Below are 20,635 nucleotides of genomic sequence, written 5' to 3'. Positions count from 1 at the left end.
CCTGTTTAGTCTCTACAGACTGTTGTGGCAAGTGCTGCACAATATACATACACACGCTCACTGACACACACGCTCACGAGGTCATGCGCGGCATGGAGGATTGGGGCCCCGCACAAGCGGAGTGAGCAGCCAGGAAGGGGTGGAGGTGAGGGTGGGGGATTGAGAGGGAGCACATGAACTAAATTATTCATCGGGGATCGCGTCGCTGAGTTGCAGGTCTCTCTGTCTGGAGGAACCATGTGCTGCAATGTGTGGCCAATCTCCATTAATCACTGTTAGGTTTAGGGCAGAAACGCATCACATAGAGATAAGAAAAACAAAACAAACCACCCCTTACACATTCAAGCGGGTCAAAGCTACGCACAGATAGATTGAATAATCCCTTGCCGCATTGCCGCCTTGTGGGCAATTCGCGGTCTCGTTGCGGACGAGACGGGGCGACGACGCCGACACCGGCGGGGTTAACGAAGGGGGGTGGGGGTGGTGGGGGGTGAGGGAGCGAGAAGATTTGGCGGCGCCGGCGCGGAAAACAGCGCGCCGATTTAACGCGCGGCTCGCGCAAGAGCGGCTCACCTTCAACGCTGGTCGGAGCTAGGAGGATGGAGCACCCGTAACCCGATACAAACCGCAAGCTCCCTACCGGCGCCCGCCCGCCCGCTAGTGCCGCGTCGCCGCCACCGCCGGCGCCCCGGTGCCGGGCGAGGACACGGCGCCAAGGGCACGGCAAATGTCAGAACGACGGGGCCAGCGTTCGTTTCACTTGCAATCGGATTAAAACAGAAACACATGGCGGAGGGGGGCATTTTCTGTGGAGGTGGCGTTCGTGAAATGCTACTGGGTGATGAATGATTTTAATAACGGGGGGACCCAACGAGTGAGATTGGGATGGGGGCGGCGGGGGGTGGGGGCGGCCGAGGGGGGCGGCGATGCTATCGGCCACTCGAGTCATCCCAGGGACGTGCCGTTAACGAGCCTCGGAGAACGAGCGTAAAAGTCACGTGACCGCGGGCGCGATTAACGAACGCGTGCGTGCACGCGCGGAAGAGCGTGGCGGCCCAACGACCATTGGGAATTCAAACTCAACGCAGTCGTCAATAGCACGGTGACGCAATAAAATGCGTAACTGGTGACATTCCATGTCACTCTGTGAAGAAAAAGAAGAAGAGAATTATCGCTCTCTCTCTCTCTCTGCGAGAAGGGCCATCGCCAGAAACGTCGCCATATTTTACATTAAATATATATATTTTTTATTCCAAGGCAGCCCTGTTGACGGACGCGTTGAGGTTTTGGTTCTCAATCGCCGTTCGGCTGCCACGTCCCCTCGCGTCTCCGTGGCTGGTGGGCCACTGCACCGCCTGCCAACGCGGCGTCAACGCTTCGTGGGGAGCAACGTGACTGCGGCACTCGCGGTCAACCCCCCCGCCGGGCCCGTCTGGCTCCGCCATGAGACGGGGCCGGCGGCAGCCCCTTAACCTGCGCCAACGTCCCAGCGGGAGGCCGCTGGGATCTTTCGCCGGTTGCCTTTGACCAGAACGTTGTCGCTCGGGGGGGGGGGGGGGGGGGCAACTCTCAAACAGAGACCTGGCGGCAAGGTCGCCAAGTGGGACACGCCGTGGGCATGAGCCAAAGGGAAAGGTGGGGGGGCAGGGGGAGGACGGGGTGGGGGGCAGTGGGGGGGTGGCGTCTAGTTGGGTTGTGTCTGGGGGGGCGGCACCTGGAAGAACTGCAGCTGCTTCTCGAGGCTCCAGAAGAACGGGTGGGCGAGGACGGTGGCCGCTGATGGTCGCTTGCGCGGCTCCCGGGAGATCATCGCCTCGATGAGGTCCCGCGCCACCACGGTGTCTGTGGCTCCGCACGTGCAGGCACACGCATGCATATACACACACATACAAACAAACAAAGACAAAGATCCCCTATATAGCCTTAACAGACTGTAGGGGCAAGTGCTGTTAGCAAGCACCGATGAAGGCCGCAATGGTACACGAGGGGTGGGTGGCCAGCACCACGCCTGACCGACTTTATCTCCCTCATTTTTTTAGGCTGAGTCGACCTAGGGGAGGCCCAGGACCGGTTCAGATAATCGTCACTGGTGTTCGCCGTAAGCGGGAATCGAACCCGTGTCGCCGAGTTCATAGCGTAGCGCGCTAACCGCTACACTATCGCTCCCCACACACACACACACCAGTGTTAATTTAGTAAGCATTGTTTAGTCACAGTCTTAGCCAAGTCAACGACACTCACTCGCTCACACACCCACCCACCCACTCACTAACTCAGGCATCCAAACAACATCATCTTGAACAGACGTTGGGAATGAGGGGAGGCCCCACGATCGGTTCAAATGTTCTCCACTCTTATTGGTCGCGAGTGGGAATTCAACTCGGTTCACTGGGTTAGTGGCGCATGCGCTCACCACTGCACCAGTCCAGTCGTCAGTGTGTGGATATCACATCGTCATTCTCTTAGTCCTGTCACACGGCCTTCGTTATTAAACGTCAGTGTGAGGGGCGCGCTGTAGTTTCCTCCCCAATATTACCTGCTCAGTCAATCAGCGAACTCGGTAAATCCTCCGACAGACACGCACACAGCCAATTACCACGTTGTTTGGGTATTCCTCAGCGCAACTGCGATCTCTAATAACGCCACTAAATCATCTCGGCCTGCGTCGTCACTCCAACTCCTTCATTAGCCGGGCGGTGCTCGCTGCGCACGTGGACATGCCCCGTGATCCAGCACTGTGGCGGCAGCAGCGAGGGTTGGTGGATGACTCCCCCCTCCCGTGGGCGTTGAGGAGGAGCTGCGTCATGGCTCGCCAGGGGTAGGCGGTACGGCGAATAATATCGTCGGTTGCCTCCGGGTGCTCCGTTTTTTACCCACCAAATGCATAAACGCTCATTGGCTGAAAAGACCTTTGTATATAGAGGACCGCAAAGCTTGGGCAGTTGCTTGTGGCTGCTGCCTTCCCGCTTTGTCTGGGATTCCTCGCCCCCCTCTCCGAGCCGTCCTCCCTCTACCCCCTTCGAGAGCGAGCGGTGCGTTACGAGTTCATCATTATTGTCTCGGCGGGAACACTCTGTCGTCGAATGCTTTTTGCCACGGAATCCTGTTACAAAAGTAACACCGCACCACGCGCACGCCGGGGAGGGGGGGGGGGGCGGGGGGGGGGATGTTGGCACATCGCTCATCTGTACGTACGTATGTTGAACTTCTTTCGCACCGTACGTAGTCAGTCAACCGTGCTAATCGGGGGCGCTCTGCGGCGACGCGCGATTAATCGATGCGACGAGGGCGGGGAGGGAGGCTGGGGGCGGGGGTGGGTGGGTGGGCGGAGGGTGGCGGCAGCAAACGATGACGAGGAAGGATGGAGCGGTCGCGCGCCGCGAGAAGCGCCACCTCCACGTATAGCGGGGCCGCGGCGTCTGGGGACGGCGCCTTTTGAACGACGACGCTCTGGATTCTGAGCGCCCTGCGTCGAGTGGCAGCGGTTCTCGCGGGAACTGTTTCCCCCCCCTCCCCTGCCCCCCGCCCCCCCGCCCACCACCCCCCCCCACTCCTGCTCCAGCTTCCCCCACCTCCTCCTGCGGCATTTTGCGCCCTGTCGCTGCACGCGGAGAGGGGAAGGCAATTTATTCGTCCCCAATTTCTGATCGCAGATATAACGCACTCCTCCGACACCCATTTAAAGCCAACAATAAGCTGAAAATTGGATGCCCTACTTTTGCGGAAAATCCTCGTAAAAAATTGAAAACATTTTCGAGATGCAATTTGCCGAATGGACGATTGTCCCGAACGGGCCACTAGAATACAGAGCAGACAGAGGCGCCCCTGCGGCCCCACCGCCCCGCTAACGTGCGCTACCGCCGCTGAAGCCGGTGCCCCGAGCGAGCACCGCCGACGCGCAAACTCACCCACGGCGGTGGCGATCAGATCGCTCAGTCGCTCGCTACCGATTGCTATTGAGCCAAGTTACGGGGCGCGTCCCGGAGAGGAGGACTTCCGCCGGGGGAGATGGAGCGATGAAATCGGCTCGTACGTGTCCGAGGGTGGACACGCAAATGCCCAGAGGCACCACCGCTCACCAACGCTCATGGTGGATACCAACAGAACCCCACCAACCAACACTCACTTGTTCCATGTTAAAGGTGGATGCCCACAGGGTGGACATGCACGCACACACAGGATCCACCCCTCGCCCACGGGTGGACACCAACAGGCCACGTCGCTCACCCGCTCGACGTTGCTGAAGGACGCGCGGAGAGGCACTCGCCGCTCGCTCGCCCCGTGTTACACGTGGACACACTCGCAGAAGTCCACGTGGGTCACCGTTCAACTCGACCGGTACTGCGCACGGCAGCGGCAATCGCCGCCGCCTACTGCCAGGCTCGTGCTCGTTTGCGGGCCTAGCGCCGAGCCACTTTGCGTCGCGCAGGGGCAGTGGGGACTGTGCGTGCTCCTTTCAAATGTGTGAGGTGAGATGCAACCTGTTCATCCGTGGCGGCACGCCACCGCTGGAAGCGGAGTAGAGCCGAGAGGGGATGCCGGGTCGGAAGTTCCCAAGATGGACAAAGAGAGCATGGCTCAAAGGTGAGCAGCGTGAAGACAGGAGCGCTGGGCAGCAAGGGGACGAGGGGGGAAAAGGAAGAATCGGGCCAAGATATCGAGGGGTGGAGAGGGCGATAAGAAGGGAGGGAAGAGAGGGAGCAGAGTGAAGGCAGGAGGCAGCCTCTGCTTTCACAGGGGGCGGCGGCGGGGGAGGGGTTCAGAGCGGTGTGCACATTCAACGGGCCGAGCGCTTCTCCGTTGACCTGTCATAGCCCAGAGCGCAGTGGGAGTTCGCGCCCACCTCGCCGCATCGCCCCGTTGAAGGGACCCCCCCGAGATTCCCTGCCACGCGGCGGGGCGTCGGCTCCATCGTGCCGCTCACCGTGCGTGTCGCTGCCCAGCTGCGCGGTGCTGTGCGCGCCCTGCAGGATGTTGGACTGGCGGCGCAGGGCGTCGCCGAAGGGGTGGCCCCCGCCCGTCACCACATAGTGGACCACGCAGCCCGCCGAGAAGATGTCCACCGCACTCGTCTGCGGGTGGGGAGAGGGAGAGAGGCGGCGCGCGGCGTTGGCAGGGCCCGTCCGAGCGCGGTGTGGGGGCGAGCGGTGGGGTCCAGGGCGAGGAGTGGTGTGGGGGGTCAGGAGCAGAGTGTAGGTTTATGCTTCAGATTGTGGGGTGTAGAGTGGAGAGTGTGTCAGGTGGTACCATCACCACCACCGCCACCTCTATGACTAATCACCACAATCGGTACCACCATCAGCGGTGGCGGCGCCACCCACACCACCCACCGGGTTCTCGGTGCTGTCCTCGCGCAGCATCTCCGGCGCGATCCACCCCTCCGTGCCGGCGGTGCCCGAGCGCCGGCTGAAGCTCTGCCGCCCGGCGCCGAGCTTCTTGCAGAGGCCGAAGTCGGAGATGAGCGCCCGCACACGGCCCAGCGCGCTCGGCATCGAGATGAGGATGTTGTGCGGCTTCAGGTCGCGGTGGACTGCTCTCCGGCGGGATCGCGGGCACGGCGGGTGGGGGGGTTAGCGAACGGGTCTGACCGGACCGGACCAGACAGAGGCAGCAGCCTCCCGCGTAAAAAAGATTTAACCGCGTGTTTTTGTTTTTTCGTTTGACCAAGCTGGGCCCGGAGAGTGACCAAAGTAGAGTGAAGTTAGAAAAAGGGGGCACGCAGAAGGAGACCTGATGATGCTGCAGGCAGCGATGGCAAGGAAACTGGCACTGTTTGGACACACGTGTGTAAAGATGGACAAGAACAGGAACATGAAAAGTGTGTTGTTCGGAATTGTTCGACCATACATCACCACGCTGCTTCACCGGGGTCATATTTGTTCATTTATTAATCGAGCTTGTACACCCAGGACAGCCTCACCGAGTCTCACGACTTTTTTTTCAGGAGGTCCTGCCAAATTTTCACAGTAAGGGGGCGATGTTGCTGATGCTGCTTTTTTTTGCTGCAGGAAACTGAATGCAATTTAAAAATTGATTTATGTTCATACGCTGTTTTCAATTGCTTCTGCAATGCAGTTGGTTTTGCTCCGATTTCTATTTCGTTGCCTGCATCTTCGCCCATTATGCGTACGTTTTTCCTTTCAAGGACAAAGTGTTGTTTTTTTTATTGTGCTGTGTAACAAATTTTTTGTTTAATTCCTGGGTAATAAGTGTTATTTCCTAATTGCTTATGCTTCAAAAGTACAGACATTATTATTCCCCACAAACTTTGCTTTGGTCACCAGGACAATGATATTTAGACATTTACCTATTTTCCAGACTATTCCAGATAGAGTCAGTGCCGAGTAAACTTGGAGTAACTTGTAGAACATGCTAGAACTTTACAGTGATATTAATAGTCGTATAGATACAGGGGCATTAAGCCCAGCAGTGCAGTTTAGTTCCAGCTGCCTAAGTGGATACATGTCTGCGTTTTTCTGATATGGCATCTAAAGGCTGCAAGCATCCGGCAGACGCATTTTGCTGTCTCCGGCCAATTTATCAAGACAAGAGTGAAACAGTACTGCGTGGAAGCATCTGCTAAGATGTGCTTATTTGTGCTTCTGCAGCGCTGCCAACAGCAGCAGGACCAAATTTTGGGTTGGGGTTTTGATTTGTTTCGTCGCTGCACTTTTCTTCGTATCTTTGTGCTCTTTTTAATTTCGGTTCGTAGCGCAGCGCGCTAACCGCTACCCACAACACACGCGCGCGCACGCACGGTTCGTGAACGCGGTTCCGTTTGCCTTTTCAAAAGCCACATAATGGAAGGGGAGGAAGGGGTGGGCGAGCGCCGGGGGCAGGAGGCCGCTCACCGATGTTGAGCGAGTGCAGGTGAGCGAGTCCGCTCATCGTCTGGTACAGCAGCGTCAGCGGCTCCAGCCCCCGCCGATCAAAACGTTCCCCCTCCACGTACTGGCGGGGGGGGCGAAAACAAATGAGCGGCGCGACGGAACGGTGAGCAGCACGGGATCCGGCACGAGCGAGGGACTCTGGGATCACATTCACGAGGGCAGCGACGCGCTGTCACGCGCCACGAGGAGCGGCGATGGCCGGCGGCGGAGGCTGGCGACGGAGTGGCAGCCGAAGGAGGGAAGGCATCCCCGAGGGGGAGGGGCGGGGGAGGTCGATAAAAAAGTCGCGGAAACGGGCAGTTGCACGCACGCACGCACACTGACACACTCACACAATCAAGAACGGGAAAAAGACAAAGTTCCCCCGTATAGCCTTAACAGAGTGTTGGAGCAAGTGCTGTTAGCGAGCACCTATGAGGGAGTGGGTGGCCAGCACCGAGGTGAGGCCCAATACCGGTTCAGATAATCATCACTGGTGTTGGCCGTGAGCGGGAATCGAACCCGGGTTGCCGGGTTCGTAGCACAGCACGCTAACTGCAACACTACTGCTGCCCCCACACACGCACACACACGCGCAGACACACACACACGCGCACACACAAATGCGTACACACACACACACGCGCACACACACATGCGTACACACACACATACGTACACACACACATGCGTACACACACGCACACACACGCACACACACACGCACGCACACACACGCACACAAGCACACACGCACACACACGCGCACCTGGTGCACAGCTCGGTGGCGACGTAGTGGAACTGATGGGTCGGACCACGCGCACTCGCACGCACAGCTACGCACGAACACACTCACACTCTCCCACAATCACACACGCACGCGCACCTGGTGCAGCGTGCTGGCGCACAGCTCGATGGCGATGTAGTGGAACTGGCGGTCGCGCTCTGTGCAGAAGTAGCGCACGACGTGAGCGTGCGCGTCCGACTCGCGCAGCAGCTGGGCCTCGCGCTCCGCAAATGCCACGCAGTCCGAGAGCACGCGCTTCACCGCCACGGCGCGCCCGTCGAAGTGACCCCTGCGCTCGCAAAGACAAAAGATCCACGCCCCCCGTATAGCCTCGACAGACTGTTGGGGCAAGCGCTGTTAGCGAGGATGCGCCTATGAAGGCCGGCAAGGCACACGGAGGCACCACGCCCGGCCGCCTTTGTCTCCCTAGTGACGATGTTTGCACACCCCACTAGGTACTCATTTAAGGCCGAGGAGACCTAGGGGAGGCCCATGACCGGTTCAAATAATCGTCACTGGTGTTGGCCGTGAGCGGGGATCTAACCCGGTACGCCGGGTTTGTAGTGCTGCGCACTAACTACTACACTACCGCTCCCCCAGGTATACAAAGACAAAGATCCCCCATATAGCCTGAACAGATTGTAGGGGCAAGTGCTGTTAGTGAGCAGGGATGAATGCCGGCAAGGCACACGGAAGGGGTGGGTGGCCAGGCACCACGCCTGACCACTTTTCTCTCCCCAGTGGCGATGTTTACACACTGCACCAGGTACCCATTTCAGGTTGAGTAGACCTAGGGGAGGGCCCATGACTGGTTCAAATAATCATCACTGGTGTTGACCGTGAGCGAGAATCGAACACAGAGACACCCAGTGCCCCTACCCGTACATCCGTGAAAGAAGGGCTTCAACGCTCATCATATTTCTCCAGGATGAAGAAAAAGCAATAGGAAAAAAAACCCGTCGTGATTCCGCGAGGGATGAAGGCCGCCCCCCACAAAGCCCCCACCGTGGCCACGCACCGGTACACGAAGGTGCCCTCGGCCCCGCGGCCCAGCACGTCCCGGGAGTCGAAGGAGATCTTCCCCACCGCGACGAATTCCCCCGTCGCAGTCTGGACACGGGGCGGGGGGGGAGAGGGGGAGGACGCGGGGGGAAATGCGCAGTGGAACGCGTGAACACGTCGTAACGTCTGGGACACAGATGCCTTCCCTTGGCGCGTGTAGGGGGGCGGGGGGAGGGGGTGGCACTGGCCTTAACGTGCACATGGCCTGGCACAAGCGGCGTGGTGATGTCACCGCCAATTAGTGGCAAATGGCGGTTGTTGTTGTTGTTGGTATTGTCGTCAGCGCACTGTATTGTGAACCGAGTTTGATCGTCGGCCACGGCTAACATCAGTGGCGATCGATGTCCGCACACTGCTCCTGGTCAAATAACCGCCCCCTGTCACTGATCACGGCCCGGAGGAGGCCTTTGAGCAGCAGCGGTTTGACAAAGCCCGAACCCACTAACACTACAGCACTAACACTACCGCGCTAACACGAACACATCAACACTACCGCGCTGCCCGCTCTAATATGAAACGCGCTGACACCTACTGCGCAAACACTCACACGCTAACACTTTGGCGCGAACTCTAAAGCGCGAACACACAAACACTCAGACTACCCGCGCATCCGATTGGCACGGCCGGCTACGTACGGCGCGAAAGAAGTTCGACGTGCGTACGATCGCCGCCGTGCCCGCACACCAACGCCGCCCGCCGCCCTCTTAAAACCCGTCGTGATTCCGCGAGGGATGAAGGCCGCCCCCCCACGCCGGGGGCAGCCGCGACGAGGCCCGAGCGCCGTTGCTCACCGCGGCTCTCGGAGCTCCGCGTGCTCCCCCCGCTCCCCACGTCGCCCGCGTCGCTCAGCGACCGCTGCGAGTGGTTGGAGGCGGCCGGCGACGACGCGGCGGAGGAGGAGGAGGAGGCGGCGGGTGACGAGGCGCCGGACCTGGAGCCGCCGCTCGCGGACGCGTCCCGACGGAGCAGCGACGACGAGGTGGAGGAGGGCGGCGGCGTGGGCCCCGGCGACGAGGTGGGGGAGGGGGTGGCCTGCGGCTGCAGGAGCCGCAGCACCTCCTCGAGCTGGCGCTGCAGTCGCTGCTGCTCGTTGTCCTTGGGGGACTTCTGCGCGCGGGCAGAAACGGGGGGGGGGGGGGGGGGGGCGTGAGGAGACGTGAGGAGATGCGAGGAGACGGGAGGAGATGTAACAAGATGTGAGGGGCAGGGTGGCTTCAAGAGGACCACCAAAATTCCTCTTGGAGCAGCAAAATAAAAATCGATGTCCCCCACCTGACCTCCCCGACCCCGCCTGACCCCCTCCCCACGACACACCCCGCCCCGCGCCCCCCACCCCCCACCCCCCTCGACCCGGCGACCGTCGTCACGGCGACCTTGGAGTGAGCGGCGAGCGCGAGGGCGATGACCCCGGCGAGGAGCAGCGTGCCGACGGCGAGCACCGCCGTGTCCCTGGCAGCCGCCTCGCCGGCGCCGTGCGTCACCGCCGCCGTCACCGTGGCGGAAGCCCCCTGGGCCTCGCGCTCGGCCCGCCGCAGGATCGTCGTGGTGAGCCGCTCCGTGGCCGCCGGGTCCATCACCGTGACGCGCTGACCCGGGGCCGGTGACGGGGGACGGGAGGTTAGGGTCGCACGGGGGGGAACGAGGGTGGGAGGGGGGTGGAGGGTGTTGGGTTCGTAGCGCAGTGCGACAACTTCCACGACAAAGACAAAGATCCCCCCCCCCCGTGTAGCCTTAACAGACTGTTGGGGCAAGTGCTGTTAGCGAGCAGCACCGGTGAAGGCCGGCACGCCCCACGAGGGGCTGGGGGGCCAGCACCACGCCCGGACGCCTTTGTCTCTCCAGTGGCGATATTTACACATCGCATCAGGTACTCACTTGAGGCTGAGTCGACCTAGGGGAGGCCCAGGACCTATTAAGGTAACCGTCACTGTTGTTGACTGTGAGGTTCGTAGCGCGGTCCACCGCTCCCCGCACACACAACAACAGCTGCCAGGGGTGACATCACCACAGTGTTTGTGCCAGGCTAGGTTCACTATGAGGCCGCATTAAGGAGGTCATGTACCAGACCCAAGTGCCATCGGTTGACTGACTGAGATGACTGGCAGATGCAGCACCTGTGCTCCCTGCTGTGCCATTTTAGTTGCCCGGCGCTCCGATCGTTGTTGTGAGCGTTGCTCCTCTGCCCTTTATAGTTGTTGGAGGGCGACCTACTCCAACTACCCAAAATGGTGTCCTTCAAGGGACTCCTCCACATGCCAAGCCATCGCAAGCAGCTTCCGTTCGGCCAGATAGAGGGGGTGGGGGGGGGGGGCTAAACGGGCACGGCACGGGCTCTCGATGAGATGGCCTGATGTGGTACAGGAGGATGTGGAGCTGAGTGGACTTGCCTCTGTAGAGATGCACACACCCACACACACCCACACACACCACACTCACACCCACACACCTAAAGACACTCACCCACCTAACCACACACACCCACACACTCCCACACACTCCCACCCACACACCTAAAGACACTCACCCACCTAACCACACCCACACACACCCACACACACACCCACACACTCCCACACACACACCTAAAGACACTCACCCACCTAACCACACACGCACAGTGGATCTCACAAGTACCTCCTGCAGAAGCCGGTGGTCAGCAGAGGCCGCGGGCATGTGAATGTTCAGGAGGGTCGTGTGAGCTTGGGGCGGGAGCTCGTGGTGCCCTGAGGGCAGTGGGTTGGGGGAGGGGGGGCACAGCAAGGGGGGCGGGGAGGGTGGTGAGAGGGGGCACCAGGATCCACGTGGTGTGTGTCACGTGCAGCCCTCTCGCTCGCGTGGCGGCGCGCTGGACCATGGACAATTCCGATTGGCACCGCTGGCTACGTACGTGTGTGTGTGTGTACGTACGAGTGTTGAACTTCTTTCACAAAGTACGTAGCCAACCGTGATAATCGGCGGTGCGGGGGGCGGGGGTGGGGGGCAGCACCGTCTCCCCGCTCTTGGCCGTGAGCGGGAATCGAACACAGGTCGCCGGGTTCGTCGCACAATAAGCGAACGGCGCGCACGCACACGCACGTGGACAAATGTGATACAAAGCTCTCCCTATAGCCTTAACAGAGTGTTGAGACAAGTGCTTTGGCGAGAACCTGACGGAGGCACACACGCCTCGGGCCGTACCCAGTAGCAGCCACCGCTGCTGCAGGAAGCTGCCGTGCGCGGCGCCCCGGGCGGGCTGGGAGCCCTCGCCGGCCGCGTCCGCGTCCGCCCGGCGCTCGGCGTACTGCACCTGCGTGCGGGGGTTCATCTCGCACGCGTGGCCCGCCTCGTTCATCGTCACATCCTTGGTGGTCGGCCCTTCGATGAGCGGCATGGCCTGGCCCCTCGGCTGGGAGCACGCGGGCACACGGAGTCCACAAGGGGGGCAGGGGAGCGGTCGTCGCACGTTAAAGAGGCACAAGGAGCCCCCCCCCCCCCCCGGGGCAAGTGTTTTGGGGCAAGTGTTTTGGTAGCGAGCAGCACCCATGAAGGGCGGCATGGCTGCGTGGCACATGAGGGGTTGGGTGGCCAGCAATTGCGCCCCCGGTGGCAATGAGACCTAGGACCGGATCAGATATGGGGGGCAATGATGTTGGCCACTGCCACCCCCCCCCCCACCGTCACCCCCCACCGCTCCCCCCCCCCCCCCACCGTCACTCCCCACCGCTCCCCTCCCCACCGTCACTCCCCACTACTCCCCCCCCCCACCGTCACTCCCCACCGCTCCCCCCCCCCCCACCGTCACCCCCCACTGCTCCCCCCCCCCACCGTCACCCCCCACTGCTCCCCCCACCATCACTCCCCACTGCTCCCCCCCCCCCGCCATCACTCCCCACTGTCACCCCCCACCGCTCCCGCGACTGCTCGTGCCCCTCCATCGCCGTCACTGAGAGGCACCGCGGGTTAAGTGGACAATGGAGCACTGCCCAGTTGACCATTCGGCAGTGCTCCATGGTCAATTGGTCAATTGCTCCCTGCCCCCCCCCCTTCTCACTCCCCCCACATCAATAGAGGGCACAGGGGTCACCGTTTAAAGTGCAGCTTCCGTTGTGGCCAGGCAGCGGTTTTGAACATCTCACTCGTTTGCCTGTTTGTACGAGAGCGGCCCCAAGCGGCCACTGTTGGTTTTGTTTGGGGTTGAGGGTTAAGAGTTGAGATTTAGGGTTGGGGGATATTCGGGTTAGGGATTGGGGTTAGCATTCGGGTAGGGTTTAGCGTTTAGTTTTAGTATTTAGTGTTCAGGGCTACGGGGGCGTTATTTTCAGTGGACGTGTTTAGGGTTTAGGCTGGGTTGCTCCAGTTTGTGTTCGTGTTAAGGCTGGAGCTTAGGCTTAGTGTGTTCAGGTTAGCGCGAGTGTTCAATGCAGGATTGGGGATCAAGTTTGATTTGAAGTGAAGGTAATGTTATTGTTAGGCCTGCAGGTGGTGTTCATATTAGTGATCGTCAGTGATGGTGGTTGCAGTGAGTGTAGCGGTGAGGATTAATTGTGAGTGGTCGTGTGAAGTATCGCTGTTAGTGTTCATATTCGTGCAAGTGCGGCGGTCAGTGGTGGTGATTAGCGTTGTGGTGAGCGTTGTGGTGAGAGTTGTGGTGAGAGTTGTGGTTCGCGTTGTGTTTAGCGTTGTGGTGAGCTTTGTGGTGAGAGTTGTGGTTCGCGTTGTGGTTCGCGTTGTGTTTAGCATTGTGTTTAGCGTTGTGTTTAGCGTTGTGGTGAGAGTTGTGGTTTGCGTTGTGGTGAGCGTTGTGGTCAGCGTTGTGGTGAGAGTTGTGGTTCGCGTTGTGTTGAGCGACTCACCATCACGGAGACGCCATCGTGAACCAGGGAGTGCGACGCGTACAGGCTCGTGGAGTAGCGGCCCACGTACAGCGTGCGGCTGTCGCAACAGCACAGTGAAAGAATGGGACGGTAAAACAACGACACGGTAACACAAGACACCAAGATCCACAACCGCCCCCCTCCCATAGCCTGCACAGACTGATCAGGTGAGCGCTGGAGTAGCAAGCAGCTGGCACGGCGCATGAAAGGGGTGGTGGGTAGCCAGCGCCAAGCCCGGCTGCCTTCATCTCCCCAATTCTGACATTTCCACAATGCACCAGGTCCTTATTTAAGGCTGAGTCGACCTAAGAAAGGCCCGGGTTCAATTCAGTTATTCATCACCAGGGTTGGCCATCAGTAGGAATTGAACGCGGGTCGCCGGGTTCCTAGCACAGCCTGCTGACGACTCTGCCACACACTCACCACACACTCGCAGCACACTCGCTCCACACTCGTCCCACGCTCACCGCAGCTTAGTCTTGAGCGCGGGGTCGTGCGAGGGCAGGGTGTAGCGCCCGCCGGCGCCCGCCGCGGATACCGAGAGGTAGCGCAGCGTGTCCGCCGCCAGGGTGGAGAGGGGGGCCTTGCGCAGGACCCCGTCGGCCCCCCACGTGTACACCCCCACCACGGGGGAGCCCAGGTCGCGCGCCCACATCACGGACGTGGGACCCTCGCCCCCCACGGTCACCAGCAGCCCCTCGCCGCTCGCGGAGAAATGCGACAACTCTGGGGCACCGGGATGGGGGGAGTGCGGGGGGGGGGGGGAAGGTGGGGGGGGGGGGTCACGGCTCATCCTTCCACACGGCCTTCTGAGAGTGCATACTCTTCACAGCATTGCTTCAAAACAAGCGAAAACTCTGGACCGGTTTTGACGCTCAGTGTCTCATCAGCAGTGGGTCCCAGTCTTGCTTGGAGGAGTAACTTTAGTCACACTTAAAAAATATCTCACTTTACCCCCTTCCCTTACCTTGCCCCCCACCACTCTCCCCCCACGCCACTCACCCCACCGGAGGACCACCCACCCAACCCCTACTCAGTGGCCATCAACTCCACCCGTTATGTTTAAATTCACAACAGGCGATTGGTTGATAGTGTGATGACGACTTGACACACACTTCTCTTGAGATGGCCCTTCATTGAAGACGCGTTCACTTGACATCAGGCGGAGACCCCCACCACAACAGCCCCGAGTCTCCCGCGCCTCCCGCGCATCTCCCCCTTATATACCGACCCAGGCCACGCCCCCCTTCCGGAACCTTCTCGCTGACTCTGGACGCTCCCTCTACCGGCAGACTCCTCCGTCCTCTTCCGTCGCCTGACTACGCTCCCTTTACGATCATTCCCGTAGCCAACGGTCCCTTCGCACTCACAGCTGACTCCCCGTTCATTACCTCCCGTGGCCACTAGTGCACTCGTACTGCAGGCTGACTCCCCTGTCAGTACCTCCCGTGGCCACTAGTGCACTCGTACTGCAGGCTGACTCCCCTGTCAGTACCTCCCGTTGCCACTAGTCCACTCACACCGCACGCAGGCTCTACTGCCATGACAATAGAAATGAGAGTAACGTTACTGTAGTCCGAGTCGGGCCCCAGTCGCGCTGCCGAGTAGTCGTAGTAGGTGACGTTCCAGCGCAGCTCGCCCGCCTTGGTGTCGAACATGGTGATGGTGTACACTGGGGAGACGTGAAGATACACAGGTGTGTGTACAGGTGTGTGTACAGGTGTGTACAGGTGTGTGTACACTGAGGACACGTGATGATACACAGGTGTGTCCACACTGGGGGGACATGAAGACACACAGGTGTGTGTACAGGTGTGTGTACAGGTGTGTGTACAGGTGTGTGTACACTGAGGACACGTGATGATACACAGGTGTGTGTACACTGGGGGGACATGAAGACACACAGGTGTGTACAGGTGTGTGAACAGGTGTGTGTACACTGGGGACACGTGAAGACGCACAGGTGTGTGTACACTGGGGGGACATGAAGACACAGGTGTGTGTGTACAGGTGTGTGTACAGGTGTGTGTACAGGTGTGTGTACAGGTGTGTGTATACTGGGGACACGTGAAGTCGCACAGGTGTGTGTACACTGGGGGGACATGAAGACACAGGTGTGTGTGTGTACAGGTGTGTACAGGTGTATGTGCAGGTGTGTGTACAGGTGTGTGTACACTGGGCTGACGAAGGCAGCCGCGTGCGGTGCTGACCGCACCGCCTGCTCAATCGAAGCTCACTGACACTCGTCAGGAGGGGGAGCTGGAGGCAAGTGGGAGATGTGGAGGCTGTGGGGTGAGGGGCGAGGGGAGGGGCTCGTGGTGGGGGCGGTAGTGGGGGCGGGGCTGGGAGGGAAAGGGGTTGGAGAGGGGCGCGGCTGGATAGGGGTGGGGCTTGTGGGGGGAGGGGCTGGTGGGGGACGAGGTAGGCGGGGAGGGTGTGGTAGGGGAGGGGCTGGTGGGGGGAGGGTCTGGTGGGGGGAGGGGCTGGTGGGGGAGAGTCTGGTGGGGGGAGGGGCTGGTGGGGGACGAGGTAGGCGGAGGAGGGTCTGGTAGGGGAGGGGCTAGTAGGGGAGGGGCTGGTGGGGGGAGGGGCTGGTAGATGAGGGGCTGGTGGGGGGATGGGCTGGTAGGGGAGGGGTTGGTGGGGGACGAGGTAGGCGGGGGAGGGTCTGGTAGGGGAGGGGCTGGTGGGGGGAGGGTCTGGTGGGGGGAGGGGCTGGTAGGGGAGGGGCTGGTGGGGGGAGGGGCTGGTGGGGGAGGAGCTGGTGGGGGGAGGGGCTGATTGCCCCCAGGTGGGAGACGCTGGGGATTGGCTGCCACATCGTGTTGGGATCACTGCGCCTTCATCGAAGAGTGCCCGGTGCTTAATTGGCTCTCGGCGTGAGCGGCTCCAGAGCGTGGACACTCAAAGGAGGGGGTGGCAACCCCCGTCACGAGTTCTTGAAAGCCGCCCACCCCCCCAGCACCACCTCACAACATTTTCTATAGCCCCCCCGCCGACCTCATACCCAGGCACCCCAAACAATGCGTATCCATGCACCACTGATGATCCGTTTCCTATGCCCCCCCCCACTCACTCCAACAAACCCCTTTCAGAAGCACGCCGACAGCCACCCCCCTCACCAGCCCCTCCCCCCACCACAAATTATTCTCCAGGGCCCCCCCCCAACTACCTCATAAGACAGGCAACCCACCCACGATCCCTTACGGCTTACTGCTCAAGGCCCGGTCACCGAATCGCATCGCACTTTCAGGTGCGCTTCTGGCCGTCTGGAACGCTCTTGCTTACGGTATTAGGAAGCCACTTGGAGCTGTGCACTTTTCAATCGTCTAGATTGACATTCATTTCTCGACAACTGCTTTTCGCGTGTTTATTTTGTTTGCCCACCGCCACCACGCCAACTCCGATTAGCACGGTTGGCTACGTACGGTGCGAATGAAGTTCAGCGTACAGTACGTACATCCCCCCGCCCGCCGCTTACCTGTGCGGCCGATGTAGATGAGGCGTGGGGAGGGGTGGACCCCGTTCGAGAAGGCGGTGCTCAGAGTCTGCATCTTCTGTCCCGTGATGGGGTCCACAGCGATCCACAGGTCCTGCTTCTTACCTGCGGGGTCAGGGTCAAGGTTGTATGTATGTATGTACGTGAAACTTCTTTCGCACCGTACGTAGCCCACCGTACTAATCGGAGGTGTCGGGGGAAGGTCAAAAATCTAAACACAAAGCTTAACAAATTCGTTTTTAATCCACGTGATTTAAAAGTGCGTAACTCCGGTAGCTTCCCAATATCGGAAGGAAGAGCGTTCCAGACGGCCGCAGAGGCGCATCTGAAGGCGCGCGATGCGGTGACCACCGTCTTTGATCGATGGTTAGCCAAAAACCCGTTGCGAAGACGACTGGAGTTTTGATGCTTCTTGACGAGATCAGCAAGGTATTGTGGTTCATTTTCGGCAAGGTCAGTAAGGACCACATTCTGCTTCTTACCTGCGGGGTGAGGGTCGAGTTTAGGGTTGGGGGGTCATAGTCCGGGTCAGGGTCTGGGGGTCATGGTTTAATTTGTGGGGTAGGATTGGAATCAGGGCCAGGGTTAAAAGCTTGCAAGGACCACAGGTCCTGCATTATACCTGCGGAACCACGGTTAGAGTCGTAGTTAGGGTTACATTCAGGGCCACAGTTTGTAGTTGGTACTGGTTGTGGGGGGGGGGGGGGGGTTTAGTATGAGCGCTAGGGCGCTTGTGTTGGTTAGCGTCGGGGTTGTTGTTATTGATTGGGCTGTTAGACACAAGGCTCGGTGCGGCGTTAAGAGTTGAGGCTGAAGGAGGGTGTTGGGGTCAAAGGTGCGATTGGTGTCTGGGGTTTGGAGTGAGCCTGGGGACACCAAGGGGATACCAGGGGGACACCAGGGGGACACTGGGGGGACACCGGGGGTAGGTAGGGGGGTGGCGGGGCTCCGCATACCTGTGTATAAGACCCCGTCGGACGTGCGACACGGAGAGGCGTGAACCAGCTCCGGGATGGTGAAGGGCAGTTTCTGTGAGACGCAAGACGTGAGACACGGGGCATCGGACACGGGGGGCGTGGGGGACCACACACACACACACATGCCGGTCTCACACTGGGATGTCGTCAGATTGCACCGTGAGCTGCGATTGGGAACGTCACTGACACCTCGTTCGTGAGGCTCGTCACAGCGTCACAGAGGCGTAGCTAGGATATTTTGCGCCCGGGGACGAACTATAAAATTGGCGCCCCCCCCGTTTATTCACATTTTCCTATTACATCGAATAAGGAATAACAATTTAAATGTTAATGAAACATTGTATTTAAAGAAGCAAATTTATAGAAATTATATTACATGGCTCACTCAGTCACTGTCGTAGACTGGTTGACATAGTCTACAAAAAAATATTTTTCTTGATTTCACTGTCACAAACTGATCAATCGCGTAATCAAAATCTGTTTTTATCCAATGTTTCTCTTTCAACGCTAAGAAGAGCAAGATCGCTGAGACGATCTTGTCCCATTGAAGCACGCAAATGCGACAAAATAAGTTTCAATTTGCTGAACGACCGCTCACAGCTTGCAATTGAAACTGCTATTGTTATTAAAATTTGCAGTGAAATTCGCAATTTCGGAAATATGTCGTCTCCATAAAACACAATAAAACCAAGAAGATCCAAAGGAGTTTCTGGTAAAACTTCATTCCGGTTACTGAGCAGCATTTTGCAATCTCCAATTTTTGTGAAAAGTTCGTGGCCATTGATGTCGGTGTCATAGAAATTTCCAAAATCTGTGCAATTTCGACGAATTGCATCGACATCTGTGTTGGATAGAAGAGTTTTGACGTCCAGCAGAAATCCCAATTTTGTGTTCAGGTCTTTTAGTCGTAAAAACCGTGTTGACATCTCCTGTTGAAGTCAATAAAATACGCTCTTCATAACGCGCACAATTTCTTCTTCTACTGAAAGTCCTGCATCTCTTGCCAGTTCTCCTGGCATCTTCCGACGTCGCCTAATTCTTCTGTCCACATCGATCCCCCAGGCTGTGCATCTTGTTTTGGCGTTTTCTACAGAAACTTGGCTCAAATCATCACGAAGCTTGACAAATTCATGCTCCAAAGATTCAAGATCAGCTGCTGCTTCCTTGAAATTCATAGTAGGATCCTGTAAGCGCTTCTGAACACGATCAATTTTTCCAAGAATGACATTCCAGAAATGTAATAAAACTATGAAGTTAAAATTTAATACGCATGCCTGTAACTGTTCTGCATCACTTCTGGTTTCAGGCGTCATAGTTACATCCTCCGATAATTTGTCTAGCAGCCCTACTAGTTCATCCAGTCCTTCATAGATAACTTTAACAGCTTCTGATCGTGCACTCCAGCGTGTTTCAGACTCCCGTTTAACTGTGATGGGCACAGCTTTTTTTTAACTCTTCCCAACGAACGAGAGAAAAACAAATATATACTTTCAACTGTTCCAAAAAAATGTGACGACAAGTGGATCCTGTTTAGCTGAGTGTACTCCTGCTAAGTTTAAGCTGTGGTTGTCACATTTGACAAACAATGCTCTGTGATTTTTGTCACATATTCGTTGTTGAAGGCCGGATATATGCCCAGTCATCACAGCAGCATTGTCATAACATTGTGCCCGACAGTCGGCTAGAGGTATGTTGTCAGATTTCAGTCTCTCGACGATGACTCTTTCTAGGCTTGCTGCATCTTTTGCATGTATCTCAATATAACCTAAAACTTATTCTTTGATAGTTACTTTTTTTAATTTGAAAATCCACATCCACAAATCTTTTGACCTGAGGAAGCTGTTCCCGATGTCCTAGATCAGGAGTTGAGTCAAGTAAGATACCGTAGTACTTGTTTTTCCTGATATCACTCAACAATTGGTTCTTTACAGTCGACGCAAGTATGTGGATACATTCATTCTGGATTTCTGGTGACAAATAAGAAACTGATCCCGGATTTTCTCCTGCGTGCTGTACGTGTTTTGCTAACAATGGGTCACACTGAGCAACGAGTTTGATCAGCGCGAGAAAGTTTCCAACATTTTTATCCTCATCCGCATTCAAATTTTCCTCATGGCCACGTAGTGCCAAATTTTGTGAAACCAAAAACTTAATACAGGTGAGTATTCTTTGCAATATATCTCGCCAACGTTGTTTTTCCAAATGAATCTGAGCTTGAACCACTGCGTCAATTCCAGTACCATCAATTATCCTTCGTTCGGCTTCCTTCCATGTAGCAAAAGCTGTGCGGTGGCTAGAATTGTTTTCATGAGAATTTAGTTTTTCAGGCTTTCTCCACTTGTTGAAACCGTTTGTTAACTCAAACGAAGCTCGTGAGTTTGAACTCGATGATGTAAATAATAGACAACAGAAACAGTAAGCAGCTTTATTGATTGGTGAATATAATAGCCACGAACGATTCACTTCCTCTCCTTTCGCTAGTCGGCGTTGAAACCATGCTGATGTAATTGAACGTTCTCTGGATACTGATGATAGATTGTCTCTGTGCTGAAAAGGCAAGGATCCGAGAGTAATCATTTCATTGCGAA

General features: G+C 57.8%; 1 protein-coding gene across 1 annotated transcript in view; it reads right to left on the bottom strand.

The window, feature by feature from the left end:
- LOC133353607 (serine/threonine-protein kinase/endoribonuclease IRE1-like) overlaps positions 1-20,635 on the bottom strand; it is a 36,203-nt gene that overhangs the window by 3,921 nt on the left and 11,647 nt on the right. The window contains 16 exon segments of the mRNA XM_061569981.1: positions 1,715-1,842; positions 4,925-5,072; positions 5,331-5,530; positions 6,852-6,951; positions 7,756-7,945; positions 8,675-8,748; positions 8,750-8,766; positions 9,510-9,825; positions 10,092-10,304; positions 11,353-11,441; positions 11,896-12,103; positions 13,551-13,629; positions 14,039-14,297; positions 15,142-15,243; positions 17,053-17,175; positions 18,027-18,099. Coding sequence (XP_061425965.1) covers positions 1,715-1,842; positions 4,925-5,072; positions 5,331-5,530; positions 6,852-6,951; positions 7,756-7,945; positions 8,675-8,748; positions 8,750-8,766; positions 9,510-9,825; positions 10,092-10,304; positions 11,353-11,441; positions 11,896-12,103; positions 13,551-13,629; positions 14,039-14,297; positions 15,142-15,243; positions 17,053-17,175; positions 18,027-18,099 — 2,319 coding nt within the window.

Source organism: Lethenteron reissneri, chromosome 44, assembly GCF_015708825.2.
Source record: "Lethenteron reissneri isolate LAM-NWPU_2019-01 chromosome 44, ASM1570882v1, whole genome shotgun sequence".
Lineage (NCBI taxonomy): Eukaryota > Metazoa > Chordata > Hyperoartia > Petromyzontiformes > Petromyzontidae > Lethenteron > Lethenteron reissneri.
Note: the sequence above shows the minus strand (reverse complement) of the source record. Positions and strands in the feature narration are given on the sequence as shown.